The 20,178-nt window shown below is 41.2% G+C and overlaps 1 protein-coding gene across 2 annotated transcripts; it reads right to left on the reverse strand.

Annotated features, from left to right (window-relative positions):
* Positions 1–4,754: 4,754 nt before the first annotated feature.
* On the reverse strand, positions 4,755–19,249 carry arl8a (ADP-ribosylation factor-like 8A). Of its 2 annotated transcripts, XM_018751147.2 has the most exons (7): positions 18,925–19,249; positions 11,624–11,704; positions 11,283–11,356; positions 10,658–10,751; positions 9,962–10,029; positions 9,407–9,477; positions 4,755–8,655 (listed from the first exon to the last, which is right to left on the reverse strand). In XM_018751147.2, the coding sequence occupies exons 1-7, from the start codon at positions 19,045–19,047 to the stop codon at positions 8,606–8,608; spliced, it is 561 nt and encodes a 186-aa protein (XP_018606663.1). In that variant the 5' UTR covers positions 19,048–19,249; the 3' UTR covers positions 4,755–8,605. The 2 variants fall into 2 exon arrangements, with proteins under 2 accessions (XP_018606663.1, XP_018606664.1); XM_018751148.1 differs by lacking the exons at positions 4,755–8,655; positions 9,962–10,029 and having other exon boundaries at positions 9,424–9,477.
* Positions 19,250–20,178: the final 929 nt, after the last annotated feature.

Below are 20,178 nucleotides of genomic sequence, written 5' to 3' on the forward strand. Positions count from 1 at the left end.
AGCAAGGGGATTATTTTTCCAAAGGACCCTTTTGTTCCCCTCCCCCTACATATTCTCCTACATAGCCCACCTCCCTGCACTGAATATCAGTGCCTTGTGAACAGAGCAGGGTTACTAGGCTACCAGGCTCATTCAAGTGTACTTCGGAGAAACCGAACCAGGGGAGAACCATGAGGCGTGGGCCTCCCTTAGTTTCCATGGAAACTGCCCCTTTGTGTCCTGTCTTTTGTGTATTGCTGCTTACTAGACTGGAGGCTGTGTAGTTCCTACAGTCTGAAGGGTGACTGAATATTGGAGCAGATAGGCGAGTAATTTTGTATAAAAGGCCATTCAGATGGTTTCTCGCAGGGGCTCATTTGCAGTTTGAATTTTAATATTAATTTTTACTTTGTACGCCAATGATGTGGGGGCGCAGTGGGTTTGGCCGGGTCCTGCTCTCCGGTGGGTCTGGGGTTCGAGTCCCGCTTGGGGTGCCTTGTGTCAGACTGGCGTCCCGTCCTGGGTGTGTCCCCTCCCCCTCCAGTCTTACGCCCTGTGTTGCTGCATTAGGCTCCGGTTTGCCGTGACCCCCACTTGGGACAAGTGGCTTCAGCCAATGTGTGTGTGTGTGTGTGTGTGCCAGTGATCATAAAAATGCAGGGGTGATAATTATCAACTTCTCCAGAATATACTGGAACACAACCCTGATCCTCCTGTCTCTGCACCGGCTACCAGTCCTATACAGATGCGACTTCCGGATACTTGTCATCACCTACAAAACACTGAGGGGTCTAGCTCTATTTTATCTCTTTAAAAAGAAATTTAAATTAATAAAGTGCCTTCTTCAAAGCTACTGCTGCAGCAGTTGGATTCAAACCTGGGACCTTTGAGTCCTTGTAGAAATGAACTGTAAATATGTAACCACTACATGTAACATGTAACAGTACTCAGTTATTTAAATGGCTTAAACAGCTATTCAGGTTTAAGCAGCAGATTTGAAATCAGGTTCTCTGACAGCGAGCAGCTGCTCTAACCAGGATGTCACCTGCTGCTCCCTCACTGCCCACTACTCAGCTCTGATGAGGCATAGCCTAAAGGACAATTTACAGTCCTCCTGAAGGCATAAGATGTGGGTCCAGGGTTCCACACACACACACACACACACACACACACACGTTGTCTGAAACCGCTTGTCCCAGGCGGGGTCGCGGTAAGCCGGAGCCTATCCCGGCAACACACAAGGCGTAAGGCTGGAGAGGGAGGGGACACACCCAGGACGGGACGCCAGTCCATTGCAAGGCACTCCAAGCAGGACTTGAACCCTAGACCCACTAGAGAGCAGGACCCAGTGAAACCTGCTGCGCCACCGCACCCCCCCTCCAGGGTTCCATATTTGGTAAAATCAGTCATGAACCCACTGATGACAAGCTGTCTCTGGGACTTCCATCCTCCTCATGTGAAGCTCCAGATGTTTAACACATGGGACACTGGTGATGTCTGTCAGGTACTTCCTGTCCATGCTACTTGAAGAATGAGCTGGATTTGCACACCAGAGCCAAGTCTGACAGTTTCACACCTCGACATGATCCAAGCGTCGGTGCGTGTCCACTGTGGCAGTTAGTTGTGTCCTTCTGTAATCTAAAAAACAGATTATCTTAGAGAGATTGTTTATGTTAGAGATAGTCTATAATAGACGATCTTAAAAAGATTGTCAATTAGGATATTTTAAATGGTTTTTATTAGCGTGCTATTATGGCATTCGACTCTGAGACACAGAGACACAGAGTCACAGATATGAGACACAGAGTACAAGGGGCTCAGTGTTGTCCCAAGCGCAAGGCTGAGCTCTCCCAGTGCCAGAATTTCTGAATGAGCAGCCAGAATGGACTTTATACTAATGAACACGTCACAAAGCACATTGGGATCGTCTTTTTTGCTGGGATCATAATTTTGCATCTGCAGACTCCAGCTGCGCGGCAAGCAGGGATCAGTCAGTCTCTCTCACCCAGTCGCTACTGCTAACCCCTAGTCCGAGTCAGGGTGGTCCTGAGCGCATCCCAGAAGTCCGGGACGCAAGGCTGGTCAGGGTAGACCTAGGATGAAATGTCAGTCCATCGCACGGCAGCCACTCTCTCATTCATTTGTACCATCCTCACACTGCAGGCGATTCAGAGACACCGCTTATCGCCTGGTGCTTCTGCGAGCTGTGGCTCTACACTCAATTTCAGAAGGCGTGGTACAGCCTATAAAAAATACCCACCCGTTCCCATGAGCCACAGCGCCTCTGCTGTGGCCAGAAAAGGTACAGAAAAGTTTCCCCAGCATGATCATCGGTACAGCTGCCTTCCACCATTTATGCGCTTACTGCCCCCTACTGCACAGAACAAGATGCTTTTCGGACAACGCTGCTCTGTTCTGTAGGCACCGCTCAGATCTCCTGCAACGGGGTCTGAAAAGCTGCTACAACCGCCAATGAAAATATATATACTCTTTTTTTTTCATGCAACGATCTTATATTCCCATGCGGTGTGGACAAGACGGCAAAGAGTGCGTGAAGTACAGAAACTTTAGCATGCTTATCGCGAGGCAACACGGGAGAGCTACCTTCTACTTCCTCCAGTCTCAAGCAGTTACAGTCACTGATCAGTGATGACCTGGTACTGCAACAATGTCACCCTCATTATGATTATGATTATGATTATTATTATTATTCATTTAGATTACACTTTTCTCCAAAGCTTGAAATTCTGTATAGTTATCCAGTTTCTGCAGTTGGGTAATTTTTACTGTATCACTTCTACTGTATTGGAAGCAGCAGCAGCAGGATCCATAGAAATACTGTAAACTATAAATGTGTAACATCTACTGTGTCTCGTCCATCGTTAAGTCCTAATATATAGGGTGTGCGGAACACTTTAGTGCATTTAGTGTGTTTTCCCTTAATCCTGGCTTTTCCCCAGCACCTTTATTTTTTCTCTTCGTGCTGCTGTCTCCCTTCGCCTTTCATTTAGGAGGTGACCTTGAAAAGTCAGTTATGCTTCCTTGAAATATACAAATTTAACAGTGCACGCATGCCATATCATCATTAACTGGATAATCGTGAAATTTGTGGTACAAATCTTGGTTGCACCAATTTTCAGAGGCGGCGTCCCTCACTCCCCTAAGTTACGCTGTTTCCCTGTGTTACAAACATTTGAGGTGCGAATTTTTAAAGACACGAACATTTGCCAGGTTTTTTTTTTTTTTTTTTCCCCCATTGCATTTTCTTCACATAATTTTCGAACATTTCTGTCTGTTGTGGAGCAAAAGCGATTGGGGTTTCCACACTTTGCCGTAAGTGTGTAGTGAAACCCATCGAAAGAGAGTTTATGGAGCTCGTGTCTGGTGTTTGCTTTTCCATGATCAATAAGGAGATGATGAACAAAAACCTTTGTTTACGATATGAATCAGTGAACAATCAGCATTTACTAGGACTTTTTGGAGTGAAAACCAGCAAGTCTGCGGTTCAGGCTGACCACTGAGGTCAAGCCACTTTGAGTCTGGTCAACCAAAATCTAAGTGGAATCCACCGCGGGTTGAATCATCACGAGATTCCCACCGAACACCCTCCGACCGACAGATCATAACCACTGACCAACCCAGGCCGCTACGCACGGGGAGCAGGGGACCTGCTCGATCCGATACGCGCGTGTCCCGGTGGGAACGGGCAGACCGCGGTTAGACTGGGAGAAGTGCCAACTTCTATTCGTTACCTCTGCAGAACCGGTTTCGGGGTGAATTGCTGACTAAATTATTGGTAGTGTATTTATGTGTAAGTGTGCGATTGCCCTGCAATGTACCAGTGTCCCATCCATAGTGTACCATGCCTCATGCCATATGCTCCAGAGCACTGCGACTCCACATTGGACAAGTGGTTATTAAAAGTGGATCGTTGAATATTGTGATAGATGCTGGCTTTACACTAGGAGAAATTTAATGTTTTTTGAAATGCTTGCAAGAGGACACACAGCCACAAGACAATGGAGACGCACAGAAGCCACACCACTTTGTGGGGGGAGCGTTCACCTTGTGCGACGCTTCAGGTCACTGCAGCTCATATAGAGCTGAAACTTCTGTGCTGGTATGGTGTTTTTCATGAGTGTGAGTTCATGGCTTGTTAAGTGAATCTCAGGGTACATTTTACATGTGCCTTTAAGTGCGAATTCTTGCAAGTGTCCTGCATGCGAGGAAATACTGCACATTACTGACAATTTGTGTCTGCCTAGTATTCATCTTTAACAACCACTTCCTGAGCAGACAAAACATCCTGATTACATTTTTTTCTTATTTCAGCAGTTTTGTTTATTTAATGATTTATTCATTGTTTACTACAGATCAGGGGTTCATTGCACCATGTGCATGTTGTGAATACTTGGAACATTGTTTGCACAACTGGCAATTAAATCATGATCACATTTGGTAACTTGATTTACAATGCTTTAAAGAGGAACCAAGAAAATAAAAACTGAAAGCATTATAAAAAAGATGGGGCTAATGATGTATTTCTTTTTGCAAATAAGAACCCTATTATATCATGTGACAGTGTTTACTAGCCTGTGAGAAACCATTATATATTGTATGTGCTAAAAACAATTGTTTCTGAATACCAAAATATGTCCAGCACATACAACTGATGAAATCCAATGAACTAAAGGCTGTAAAAAAATTAAAAAGGGGGAGAGAGGGGGGGAAAAAAAAAAAAAAAAAAAAAACTCAGACTGCAGTAGGCTCATTGAGACAAAAAGTGGACATTTTTGGGAAATTGTTTATTACTTTTTAAATTATCTCAAGATATCAATAACAACAGTACAGTTATCACTGGCAGGACAATATAATATAAACCGTTAAAATAAATTGATTTCCATTGTTTTTATTCTGTCAAAGTTGACCAACATAAACCCTGTGTTCTGGTAATATTGGACTAGGGTTATCATTTTTAAAAAGTTTTATTTTTAAGCATTAAGATATTCAGTCTCAGAAAACTTTGCTATCCTTTTGTTTTTTGATGTTAGTTCTTGTCTATGGTGCCTTGGCTACTTTAAAATAATGAACAACAGAGCCCGCACTCCAGTTACTATAAAAAGTGGAACAAATTTTAACAGACATACTCAATGTTTTTCAAAATATGTCTATGTGCACTCAATAAGTCACGTTGTAGTTATGTTTCAATTGTTAAGCAAAACAATATAAAGGGAACAGCAGTGGTTAATATTTTTATACATACTAAAGAAAAAAAAGCACATTTTAAGAAGGATCATCTTATTATGAGCACAAAAGGGCATTACACACTTCCTTTTAAGGTCAACAATCTCCATGACAAAGAGTACATGAGGAAAAACAAACAGTTTGAGGTTCTCAAGTGCACTACATCTACAGGTCTTCCATACGCAACATGGAAATCGTCAGGGTGTCCATCCCCAAAGAGAGCACGCTGTCACTTGCAGCCACTTTTGCAGGTGGAATGTGGCCTTTCGACAGAAGGATGGCAACTGACTTCGCCATAGCCGCGACGGTCTTTGCCCGACATGTACTAAGGAACGAATGAAATGCTGGGGGGGGGGGGAGCCAAAAAAAGCTGAGAAAACGCACAAGCCAGGCCCCGGGTTTCACTTGAATTTATTTCTCCAGGGGGAAACACATGCTAAATACAGACTACTGACTAGTATTCCAGTTCCCTGACAGTCAAGCAAACTACCCTCACACTTGGTTTCCTCTAAAGATGAATTCCAACATAACTATACCCCAGCACATACTGCCAAATCCCACTCTTCAGTAGCTCCACACACAGTCTTATTCCCCCTCACCATGTAATTTTTGAAGGATGACACATTCACCAAATGTGACCCACTGAAAAGGACGCAAGTCTAAAGTAACATCTGAGCCAGTAATTACAACAAATCTGAGAAACAAACACAGTCCGTTTGGTTTTACGTTGCTATATACAAGATCCCATAAACACAATTGTGAATTTATAAAAAAAATACCAAAAAGATTAAAATGTACACATATTTACTATAATACCAACATATTGTTATTCTGTACCTATCAAAATTAAATATGGCCACTTGATCTGATATAGGCTTTAAATAAAATGGTATCGTGCAAAAAAAAAAAAAAAAAAAAAAAATGAAAAAAGCACATGACAATTTAAAGGCAACATAATTATAATACAGAAGCCAGATTATTTTCCAGGTTTCACGGTCCTGAGCGTTCCCAAAACATAAAATACCAAGCAACAGCAAATTTAGTTTGTCCTAAAGACAAACAGCAGCAGAAGCTCACACCTGACAGAATTGAAGAGGTGCATTGTGGGAACACCCAGACAAAGTGTTGGTAGAAAGACTGAACAGATCAATTACCAGGTGAGCTTTGCATCTTAAGAGAACTTACATCATGACTTTAATTTAGATATTATAGTATACCATTATATTAGTTTTAATAACTGGTATTTACACATGTTCAGTATTTAAAAATACATGGACTGAACTCAGCAAAGTTGGTGCTGGATATTAGTCAATACACTGGGTAGAGGGACACTTCCAGGTCATCAAGATCTTCACATCTGGTTCAGAGAGGACAACTGTCAACACATGGATCCCACATCATACGCAACAATTGGTTGAACTTATGTTAGAAAACTGAATTTCAGCTGTGCTGCTTACAACAGATGTGTACAAAAGTTTCTCCAACACTAGAAAGCATACGTTGCAGTTCTGCAGCAGGATATTTAGACCAACAGATCTTCCTTGGTCACCTGCCAAAAGGATAAATGGGACTCCCAGCATTAAAGCACAATGGTCTGAAGGAGAACAATGTTAAGTTGAATGTGGAATTCTGCATCTACAGTATTTGTTCTTCTTAAAAAGGATATGACTGAGAACAACATACTATGCCTCCACAGACTGTAAACACACCCACACACATACATACAAATATAAACCATGCCAGGAATAATGTAGTCAAATTGCCAATACATATTATTAAATTGTTCACCCACATGATAACACTATAGGTTCTGTGCAACTAAATCATTTTACAGCTAATTTGGAACACCAGTTTGCGGTTCAGGTCATTTCACAGGTTACCCGTTTGCCCTAGGCCTAATGTTATCAACCATAAAACTGTACCCTCCACTGTAACCTTCATCTGTCTCCAAATACTAAGTCTTCAAAAGCTGCAAATGCCACCTTATGTGTGGTGAGAGCTATGCTTAAGTTATATTACTTTAAAGGAATCACTAAATACACAAAAATTACAGACCTTACACTGATGACTTCTGCTTATTGTAAAATGAGCTCCATTTTTTTTATTGTAATCATGCATTTCTCCATGTCCACTGACTGCAACTGCAGAATCTTTCTTCAAGACAAATGAACTGTGATTTTAACAGCAGTTTGTAAGAGAATAGATCCAAATCTTAGCTAAATGTCAATGCAATTAGGAATTGTTTTCGTATAAAATGCTGGAGTCAATTAAAGATTACAGTAGTTGTCAGGGTGAATGATTATATCTGCAGGGCTTAGTAATGCTGTACTACTACTGTTTAAACAGTCAATTTTTAAAAAACTGAAACAGCATATCTGTGCTTGGAATAAAAACACAACAAAAGCCCAAGGACCTGTTGCATAGACAAAAGATGATACTACCACTGCCATTCGTTCATAATGCTTTAGTTTTTGCAGGGTCTGACAGCCTATACTGTATGTGTAACAAATATCAGCACCCCAGTACAAGATGCAAGCAGCCACTGCAAGCATTTGTTTCCATTCTGACATGGAACTGAATTAAAGCACTATTGCACTGGGTTATAAAAGACATGTAGTGTCAATGGCAGAACTTACAAATGCACTTTTCAACTGGCTCACGGGTCTCAAACAAGAACCCGAGGTCTGAAATAAGAATCTTGCATGTACAACAGTTTTGAAATACTACCATGAGCATGACTCTCATCTAATGAGTGTGACATCCAACTCCAAGCCAAAAGCACCCAGCAATGGATGCTCACCAGAAGCAGAGATCAGCACAAGCAATCGGACCAGGAGACTGAGCTGATGGTCATGTGTTCTTGTTTCAACGCCACCACAGCTCAATCTGATTTAATTTAAAAAACACCACAGTACCACTTTTTAGTGTCTAATGTTTCACCTTGTCACCAAAAATAAAAAAAAAAGAAAAAAAACTGATGTTAATGACCTCTCAAGGCAACGCTGTAATGTTAGCTGCAAGAGAGACTGTTTATCATTTAACAGAGCTTTACTGTTGAATTTCTCCTTTGTTTCCATCAAGTCTATTCATAACAAACATGATACCAATGGCAAGAGCAAACAGCTACACAAACAGCAAATGTCAATTTACCCACCGGAAATTATGTTAATACCAAAGAAATTTAGACAGCGATTTTAAAAAAATATGTTAAGTGCAATAATGTTATTCACCCCCTCTTAAAAGAACAGAGTCAGATGTAGGACCTTGACAGAAGTGTAGATCTTGAAAGAAAGACTGAGTTATCCTGGACAGAGATGGAGGGATCATGAGAGGGGAACAGGGGGTCCCAAGATGGGTTTCTCAGGGGTTTGGATGTCAAGCCTCAGCTTCGCCTGGTTCGGGAATGCTGGATCAGCCATTGTAGTGTGATGTCTGTCAGCAACCAAAATAATAAACAAATGGATCAGTAAGTCAAGAGTTCACCTCGGAGCCAGAAAAAGTACAAATTCCATTCAAACACGGCTCTAAACCTTAAAATAAATTTCCTAACTGTGCAAAATGATCAAAGTGATTGCAATTTATAATACTTTCAACAAAGCTATTACAATTGTTTTAATTAATCAGGTAATTATTTCAATACATAAGAACGATATACTTGATACAGTATTTTCTTTAATATACAGATATAGCCTGGTTAACCTCAGGGTTCGGACAAAACAATTGTCGGCAACCACACTTTACTCTACAGCAAATCTGGGTTAAATGCTTCCTCCTATGAGGTCCTACGACTGCTACCGTTTTTATCGAACGGTGGCTAAATGGCAATACACTTGTACCTCAACTTACAAAAATAATTAGGACCTAAAGTCAGCTTGCAATCCAATTATTGTATTTTTGCACAATTTTTCCCCCCCCCCCTTTTTTGGCATTTTTCATAAACGCAAGAAAAAAAACACTTGAAATATTTTGAAAAATGTCCTGTCATGCACAGAGGAACTGTGCACCCAAACTCACAGTAGTCAGCTGACATGGGGGGGTGTCTACACACACTCTTAGTAAACTTTATGGGCACTCAGGAAGGGGGGAGGAGGGGGGGGAAGAAAAAAAAAAAAAAAAAAAAAAAAAAAAAAGAGCGTCAACACAACTAAACTTCAATCTTATGCATACAGAGGGTGAGACTTACCGATGTTATCCTTTTCCTTACAGGAGATGGAATAGCAGCAGATCTCTCTGTCCTGGATGGCAGACAGATTCCTATGGAAGAAACAGCACTGCATCAGGTCCAGTCAGTGAGACATAGCTGGAGCGCACATCTTTTGCACAGTTCACTTTCAACATTAAAAATATGGATCAATAAACATCCTTCTTCTGCAAGTCATTTACATACAGATTAGAGACGTATGTAGACAGTTCTGACAAGACACAGGTCAGAAGATTTTGGCTCAGTCAAGACAACACTCGTAAGGAATTCTGGGGCAGCAGGTTGCATAATCAACAGAGCCCTCATCTGCTACCCAAAGGACCCAGAGTCAAATCCCATTTCCCGTTGTAATATCCTAGACTACTTACCTGGAATTGCTCTAGTAAAAACTATGCAGCTGCATAAATGTACTGTATTTACCTTAAAATATTAAGTTACTCCAGAGAAAAGCATCAGCTAAATAAATAAATAAATGTACACGTAAAGCAGCAAACAAAGGTTTAGGTATTCTCCTAGTTGAGCTCAAGGCACACTCACATTCGCTCAATAAGCTCCTTCTCATCCAAAGCTCCTGGAATGTCCCGCTTATTCCCCAGAACCAACACCTGAGTAGTGAAAAATGGAGTACAGAGTTAGGACAATACGATTATGTAATTATTTCCAGAACATTTACTATTAATGGCAGGGAATACAGGCAGCTTCACCTAGTTTATAAAATCTGCTTGGAAAGTCTTGGGGACTATCGTTGTCCATGTAATTACAATAATAGTTGGGAATACATAAGGGAAATGATACTGGGCCTGCAGGTGGGTTAGTGGTTAGCACAACCACCTTTGACCTCCAAGGAACCAGATCTGAATCCTGCTGATGCTGCAGTACCCTTGAGCAAGATGCTTACCCTGAACTGCTCCACTAAAAACTGCACAGCTTTATGAATGAGTTAATTGTAAGCAGGATAACACTGTAGAAAAGCATCAGCTAAATAAATGTAAACTTAGCATTAATACTAAAATGGTTTTACAAAAGAGCCCACAACACTGTACTGAGCACATCATTAAAAGTAATTTTGCCATCACACTGCTTCCTAAATGAAAGATATACTACAAAGGAGAATGAACTGAACATCTCAGCTGTTCACCCTTCTTTGGGCTGTCTAAGCCGAACAGTGGAAGAAACAGCGGCTCCTGTAGAAAACTGGTAGAAGCTCAAAGAAGGTGTAATGCGGGAACTCACAGGAATGCCCTGGAGCTGGGGTTTGTCTAACAAGTTATGCAGCTCATTTTTAGAGGCTTCAATTTTCTCTGGGTCTGCTGCATCCACCATGTACCTGGAAAAGGGGGAGACACCATTTCAGCAGGCTAATCAAAGGTTGAACAACATAATGGAATACTGTCATCCATCATACATAGTGTAGTTCTTTCAGGTAGCCTAAGCTAAAGTTTAAGTACTGCACACCCTTCCCTCATATTATTGGACCCAGTAAACTAAATTACAGGTTATTTACACCTACAGCAGGAATTTCATTCACCGCCCACTGTGTTTCATCCTGCAAAACACTCAGACGCTATGCTTCTTTCATAACAAAAACCAACTACTGCACACACTTCCTATCTTTAGTCACACGGACAATCTCAACCAATCAAAACACTGACTGTGGCAACATTAACTCACAAACAAAATAGTTTCAGTGCCAACTTTGAAGGTGACACTGACAGTCCAAAATGTATTTCCTCTCCTACACAACTCAGCACTTAATTTGAATAAGTTTTAACCACAGCAATATGAGAATTTGTCAAGATAGGTGATTTTGTGGAACAAATTAAGTCTGTTAAATGAGGAATAAAGAACAGGTACTCACACAATGGCGCTGACTCCTCTGCAGTATCGCTCCCACATGCTCCGAAATCGAGGCTGGCCACCGATGTCCCACAGCTGGACAGAGCAGTTGAAGTGCATAGTCACTGCTAAATGTCAATGCATATATGCACAGCAACAGTACACACAGACGCATGCATCAACACACGTGTGAACAGACACCTGTCCACAACTGCGTTATGTCACAGGCAGGGATCTCCAGAAGTCTGTAGGCATCAGTAACGATTAATTCTTTGGAGCAGTAACAGCAGTGATGTTACCCAGTCAACAAAGAACAATACTGTGAAGAAAAGAGCCACTCATGGCCCCTGTGAGATACCTTACCTTGATGGTGACATTTCCCTTTGTGATCTTCCTCATATTAAAGCCCACAGTGGGGATCATATCTTCACTGAATTGGCCAGACTGCAAGAGAAGACCAAAAAGAAATACAGCCTCAGCATGGAAATAACTGACCTTTGAAGATATTTAATAGCACAAGGCACAAGTCACAACACCTATACAATGATCAAACTCCACCTAGAACACCTTGAAATGGCACATTCTCTGTCTCTGTTCACTCACACCATTGCAATAAAACATGCACGTGTGTATTAAGTAGTCGAGTTTGTGTGTTAAACTGGTGACGACCTTGTTGACATTTACAGACCTCTTGCTAAAACAGGGCTATGGAAACAGCTCATACGACTTAGGTGTATGATATATACTATCAAGAGCCATCAGGACACGACTGATCTAAGCGAGTATACGTTGGAAATCTCAATGTCCAGGTATAGTGGGGAAAGCTGGAACAGTTTAGGTAGATTAATATATCATGGTTTATTCCAAGTAGATGCACCCTCTGTAGACATTTCAAAGATAAGTTCCAGCTGTGATCATTAGCCACCTCCACACCCCTATTTGAAGGCTTTGTTTCATTCAGCAAAGCCCTTTACTGCACCATTAATGGATGCTTTACTGCTTTTCTCAAAACCTAAGCAGAATTACATGAGCGGAAGAATGTCAGATGAAGCAAAATCTGTTGGGAGCCAAACAAAACCTGATAAATGACACAACGCATCACATTAACGCGGAATTTGTCCCCAGGCGTGTGGTCACAAGCCAGGTCTCTGCCAACATGTGAGCAACACGTGACCAACACGTGCATTTGTCACAAGAAGAGACTTACAGGCGGCTGGCTCCAGCCAAGTATCCCTCTCTGGAGTTCAGCCAATGCAGTCCCACTTCAAGGATTTCAATTGCAACATCCCTACACACACACACACACACACACACACACACACACACACACACACACACACACACACAAGATGCCAACAAGGTGACTATAAAAATCCCATGCAGCTCTATGTAAAAACTCCTCCAAAGCCCTTTAACTTGTACAGAAAACCCAGCAGCTAAACAATGGGGCCTTTGTCCGCAAGCTGGAGAGAAAATCCAACGTGATGCATCTCGCTCAAAGACAGTACAAGCATCACGCTGCACATTGAAACATAACATACGCTTGTTGTTTAATCTGCTTTTTAATTTTCCCTAATTCGACCTATATATTTGTCTTTCATCGTATTTTGTCCAACTGCATAACAAACACTTCCCTCTTGATGTTTCAGACTCCTGAGAACAGCCACAGAACCTAAATGCTGTAATTATCCTTGGAGAAAGATTTATTCATTTAGCTGAGGTTTAAGTTAAACTTAGATTTATGCCTTTAGCAGACACTTTTTTCCAAAGCAACTTGCATTGTTGAGTTAAATACAATTATTTACCCATTTATACAACTTGGTAATTTTCTTTACCGCATCAGTTTAGGGTAGTAAAGTACAGTACCTTGATCAGGAGTACTATAGCAGGACATGGTATCCAGAACTGGGTCCCAAGTAACCACTAGGCTACCTGATGGACCACTTAAACCATTGCATAGCGCCGCCTTCGTTCAAGCACTGGAGGAATTAGTATATCAACATGCAGCCCAAAGTTCTACGATTGGATCGTTATTACTCGTATGTGGGTAATTACCCCAGTAATACGTAGATAATCATTTCCGGCACCTGTGATGGATGCTGACCGACAAAACCAGATTCTCCCATTATGGCTGATGTGACCATGGCTTTAAGGCTAGACTGTGGGAAATAGTCATCGTAAGCCAAACACAACCAGATGCTGTCATACAATTATTCAGCCTGTAATATGTGTGTTCAACACGTGATAATTTAACCATAAAAAGGTCTATTTGCACTCCATACCTACATTTCATACCAAGGAAATCAACCAAAGACACACAAACACACACTGCCTGACTTTCCTAGTGAATTCCTTTACAATAATACATATTTTAGAAAATCTCTGGTTATTGAAAATAAATTTTAAAGCTGTGCTGTTTTGTCTATGGTTCCCCAAACACAAATCTCTAGAAATGCATTTAATAGTTTGTCATTTGCAGTTCTTCAAATTATACAGTATATATGCTCCAACAAGAACAGCTTTTGAAAATAATTTTGAACTTAAGACAACTAAAAAAAAAAAAGACTTACAACTGTTTGCTGTTTTCCCCTCAAATTAAATATCAACTTTGTACTATATCATACCATTTTTTCTGTACACAGAAAGAAAAAAGATAGATTATTACTCTATAAACCTTTAACATTTTAGCTCTCTTGTGCTGGCAATGTGCTTTTAGTGGCAACAGTCATGAAAAAGATGACTTGATTCAAATAAATTAATTTTACATTTCAGTTCATCTATGCATGACCAGACAGCAGATGATCAGAAATCATGGTTATGTCCATATACGTATGTGTATACGGATACATAAAAGTTTATATCTTTAAAAAACATTTTTAAAGAAAGGCCAAAATTTTTTAATCACGCATATGATACGTTGGAATAACCAGTCACATGACCACACAACCCCCTCAATCTGCTCATGCGAGGATGAAATGTACTTCTATAATATAATCAGAAGCCAAAAGTCAAATCTTCACTGCCGAGCAGAAAATAAGGCAACTTTCCAGGCATCCCCGTCAGAACTTACAGTAACACTTTACATAAGTTCCTCAACCCAGAGAGCAGTAAAATGCTGAGATGACATTTTAGGCAACACATCTGACTCGTTCACACTTTTGTGCTGAAAAAGCTACATGAACCACGTGGCGCTACTCAACTAACATGCCTGACAAGCAACTTTATCGTATGTGGCCATTTCCTAGGAAAGTGAAAGTTTGTCACCATATCATCAGTTACAAAAAAAATAAAGTCAAAACTATGCTAATATAAATACACCATACTGCACCAATTAAACAGTATAACAATTACAACCAAAATAATAAAAATATGTAACTGATAACATAGGCAGCATACGCATTTACCAACAATTATTTATTCTAGGTCCTTGACAAATACAACTGGAAGTCTGTTCAAACCTCAATTCGTTTGTAAATTCAATCCTTAAGTCACAATCAATTAAAGTAAATAATACAAACATACCTCAGTTTATTTTCTGGGTGGGTTCCGTAAAAGTCTCAGATCATAGCTATAATATATTTTTTAATGAATTTTTCAAATTTAACTGAAAATGGAAGTGTGTTCCCTCCAGAAATTCCTAATACCAACTGTTGACACATTAAAGCCGTAAAAATGTGCATCATTTGTCATGCTGTAATTGATTACTGACTCTCCAACACTACATTTAAATGTCATAAAAACAGTGAAGAAAGGTGAATTAATCCAGTCTTACTTTCCTGCCCTGTATGGGTGCATTCTACTGTCACCTACCGACTGGACATGGAAACACGTGTGGCATTCACTCTGCAACACACCAATTTCTGAATAGAAAGGAAGAAAGTACAATTAAAAATAAATAAAGAAAAAGTTTGTATCTTTGAAAATCATTAACTTGAAGGTTCATAACACAACTCAGTGTATATAATTTGTAAGGTGAAGTTTAGAGCAGATTTTAATATAAGGAGCAATTTTCTATAAATGTACTTTTCTACAGGAAATAAGTCTCTCTCTTCATAAGCAACACAGTAAAAGCCCTTGCTGAGTTTCTAACGCTACAAACAAGAACTGAACTCAACATTCAACAGATTACTTAAATTTAAAAATTAAAGTGGCTGAAACCAGAGAAACCATAATGATCCAATGGAGGAATTGTATTCAGGTGTGTTCTGCTCGCCACTAAAGGAAAACACCTTGCAGTGCGGTTTGCTAGTCCTGAATTTCTGTCCTGTCTGTAGAGAGAGAAAATGTACGGACGACCTTCTACAAAGGCCGCAGAAGGATGTTCATTGGGACACACGGCCACCTGCTCACTCCGTCCCATTAATTATTCAGCAGGGTCCCAAGACACCAGAAAGGCTGGCCAGCGACCTCACCCACACACAGCAGCATCTTCCAAACTACATCAATCGGCCTCCTGCTAGGAAGGCAACACAATCACAGCACCGCCACCAAACACACTATCAACCAAATCCAGTGAGCAACAATTCCAGTAGAACCGCTATTTCACATGCAGACTATGTCATGTAAACAATTCCCTTAAAGCTTTGTGACTTGTGTACCCCCTTCCAGGCAATCCAGGAGGTCTCATGTCAAAGTCCCAGTGTATCATATGACAAATGGCTGAGCTCACAAAACCTCATTCGGGAGCCCTGGACCCAACACGCAACACTGAACATAACATTTGCATCTGGCAAAGACCACACCTTAACAACATGAGTCACGATAAACTAAGCAGATTTTTCATGCATGCTTTTGAAGATGACCTCATGCTTTAAGTCTTCCAGCTGATGGAGTAGTTCGGTGACATGTTTTAGACTGATTCTGGCAGCATTCTTCCTCATTTATTGTTCTTCCTGGTTGGCTACAGCACCGAAGGGGTGTGTAAGAATTACATCCGAGTCCACAGCTAATCCTATTGGGATTGGCCAAGGAAGCTGGAACAAAACAATCTGAAGTTCCACCACTTAATCATGTCTTGCATGAATTTCTCAGTCCAACTATACACCAGTATATGTCCACTTTGCCAAGCTTTTACAACACACGCTGTTCTGTGAGCCATACCACGGAAACTCCCAGAAGAACCTGGTGTCAAAATTTGTGCAAAGACAGGTATTTATGTGGATCGGGACATTCAGTCCTAATTCAAGATACCCTGCAATATGCTGTCAGGTCTGCTGACCACTGAAGCACCAGACATAAACTGATATAACCATGGTGAATTACCAGAACTCCAGTGTGCTCAACTGACCTCAAGGCCTTGCCAAGACCCTGGAAAAAGCAGACATTTATATTTTGTCTTTGTCTGTCATAAACCACTTAATTTCAGCTACAAGCACATGGTTTTAGAATGGAGTAACTCACATTACAGTTTAATTTAGTCACTGCTTTTTAAAAAAATATTTTATTTGCTTAGTAGATCATTTATTGAGAAGGACTCTGGGACGTGAGGCATTTCCATCTGTACAGTTGGAGTTTGCCTCAAAAAAGAAAGCAGATCACTTAAGTACCACAAAACTGCTCCGGAGATTTGTACGTGTCAGCTGCAAGTCCAGTATCTTCACATGCTGTGTGACACTGTTTCAGTTTTCACTCAGAACTTTGAAGGAAAGCAACAAAATGTGTTCTGCTTGTTCACATCATCTCTCCGCATGCTGTAAGACTTTTATCAGTGCAACATGAGTAGGTGAAAGACAGGAGCTCAAGAGATCTGATTTCATCAAGTCATACATCAGCCTACTGGACTCATCCCAGTTCCTCATTTCAGGTTATTGCTAATCTGAATCCAATGAAAACCATCCATTAAGATATAGGAATCATAACATTGCCTTAAAAGTTTCAACAGCTTAAATCCATTATTATTACATTAATTATTAGTAACCATTACTTAACCCAATACCTTAGTACATGGAAAGTTGCAATGTTAGATTTCTATACTAAGATAGTATTATTTACTAAATTTAATACAACTATAGACTACAGCCATTCTTCACATAATGGGGCTAACTTGTTCCATTAAATCACACCATTAGGCAGATTTCCACTTGGGAGGGAATCAGATTACCAATAAATATATCAATAAGCCTTTTTTGTATGCAAGACAGTAACACCAACATATTTTATAATGCAGTATCACAAAATCTTCATTTCTACCTTGCCTTTTAATGTTATATTTTCACTCATTATCAGCGAGCGCTCGTCCAGCACAGGGTCACAGAGATCTGGCGTCTATCGTAGAAGAGGCCGGAAGGCAGAGTAGCTACACCCTTCGTGGAGACACCTGCATAGTTTAGCTCACGGAGGTTTAAGTCCTAAAGAAATAAAGTTCACAAGATCACTGCCTACATCTTCCACTTTGCAAAGCACACAGACTCTGTGCTGTCAGAGGTGTTGCGTAGCATTACTAACAAATATTTGTACCCAACCGCTGCGGCAGTACCCTGGAGCAAGGTAAATGACACCACACGGTTCCAGCCTAAATTACCCTCCGGTATAAATGGGAAAATAACAAGAAACTTAACACCAAGTCGCTCTGGAGAACAGCATCACCTAAAGGCATTAATAATAATAATGATGATAATAATAATAATGGTATTGAATTTCAGTGAAGAACGCTTAACGCATGACTGTCAGCGAGACAGGAGTAGGACATGATTTGTACACGAGATGGGTGTGTGACAGCAACAGCAGCACGCTGGTGTTTGTGTGCTTTACAAGGAGAAAGACAGAATAGACAGCGAATAAATACCTGCTGTGGGAGTAGAGTGACAGTGTGACCAAACAAAATGCTACTGTGTACTGATGATAATGGTGTTTTGTAAGGGGGGGAAAAAAAAAAAAAAGGAATACATAAACTGGCTGAAGCAGTTCTCGACCCTGTCCTTAGGAAGACAAATTGGGGCTGATAATCATGTTCTGCACTCTTTTTTTAAAAAAAAATAGGTAAAACATGTAGGACAGAGCAGTCTGAGGACAAAGGGCAGATGGCCAGAAGAAGTTTTTACCTCAGAAAATTCACATCAGTGTGAGGACACTTCCATGGCGAGAAACGCCACTCGTCCATCATTACAAAACACCACATCATGATCGTCTCACATTAGTTATTGGCACTCTCTGTCCCTTATGTCATTTGTACCGCTAGAACGTCGACTAATTTCTATCACGGCAACAAAGGGCCCATTAATGATTAAATGTATGCATCCCGGCGACTAATATGAATAATAAGTCCCACACGGGCGTGTCGATTTCGACGTGTCTTTCACGTCGACCACGCAGATAATGCTGCATGCCATGGGGGTCGAGCGGCGGCGCGTGGTGGGGTGTCGTCATGGCTGCTGTGACCAGGGCACGTGACACCGCTCCGAGGGACACGGATCATCGAGCGGCCGTGGGCCACAAATTCGCCGTGAACACACCGATCATTCCATAGCTACCTCACATCGCCGCGATTTATGATTTTAGGCTTTAGCCTAGGAGCCAGGCGGCTGCGCGAGCCGCGAGCTTGCGCATAATTTGGCGAGATTAACAGAAGACACCACTACTAGACAGAAACAGGACCAAAAAAACCCACACACACACATCATCTCGACTGCAAAATGAATAAAGGACACAAACGAGCCCCACTTTACCGCGATCACATTCACGAACGTGGTCTTGCCCGAGTACTGCAGGCCCACCAGCGTGAGCTCCATCTCCTCCTTCCAGAAGAGTGCCTTGAACCAGTCGAGCAGTTTGTTGAACAGGGCGATCATGGTGGAACCGGGAGCGCAGACGCCGCCTGCCGAGATCGCGCACACTGACAAAACCAAAAGCCGTGCGAAACTAGCCGACGCGGGCTCGAAATGCCGCCTTCGTTCTTTACGACTGTGTTTGTCGCTGCGCGCTCGCCAGCCGCCACCGCCGTTGTCCCTATGGCGTGCCCTTCCTCATTGGGTGGGGTTTCGGCTGCGCGCACAGCTGATCCCACACAATGCTGCCTCAGACGCGTCTGCGTCAAGAAGGCACGCCGGCGCAAACGTGTGAGCCTCGCAGGACAGCGCCCCCTGTCGGACAACTAGAGTTTGACCGTTAGCACGCTAAGAGAAAGCAGTAATACGCAAGTACTGCTTCGCGATAGATAGATAGATAGATAGATAGATAGATAGATAGATAGATAGATAGATAGCGCAAGGCGACTGATATACCCTCAAGAAGTAATGATGAAAGCATACATGTGGTGACAGAACGGTATGCAGTGGTGTATGTAGCTAGTGACAGAAATTACACTGGCAGAGCACAGAAAAATTAACTTTTAAAAAATGAAACAGATTGGTCAGAGACGACTGTGAATCATTGAAATAATGGACTGAGCTTCACCGCCCAGCTGATGCTTTTGCATGAAATAATACAAATTTTGTGCACAAGATTTGTTGTTTGCCCTTGCTTGCTTGCATAAGTCTTACAGAGCTCATTTCCGCTATACAATCTAAATATGGGTTGGAAAAATAAGTCTTATAACAGAACACTGTACAGCCAAAAGTGAATTATTATTATTAGTAGTAGTTTTTTTTCCTGGATTGTTCTTGGGAGTAAATGTATAGTGTAGAGCAGAGCTTACCAGCCCACATACACAGTGTTTCCAGTATTAGGAATAGAAACAAATATACAGTCAGCTAGGAAGCTGAAAAGCCTTGTAATGGATATTAGGAAAAGCCCACAAGGGCTGTCTGCTGATGAACTTTTAGAAGAACTTTAGAATGTTGCCAGTGTTGGTCCAGTACCAGAGAAAAAGTTCAGGGCTTCTTGAAAGAGGCAGCAGCTTATCCTAGATGAGTTATTTTATTGCATAAAATTTATTTCAAGTTTCAAGTTTATTGTCATAGGTACAAGTACCGTGTACAAGT

This window comes from Scleropages formosus, chromosome 16 (genome assembly GCF_900964775.1).
Source record: "Scleropages formosus chromosome 16, fSclFor1.1, whole genome shotgun sequence".
NCBI lineage: Eukaryota > Metazoa > Chordata > Actinopteri > Osteoglossiformes > Osteoglossidae > Scleropages > Scleropages formosus.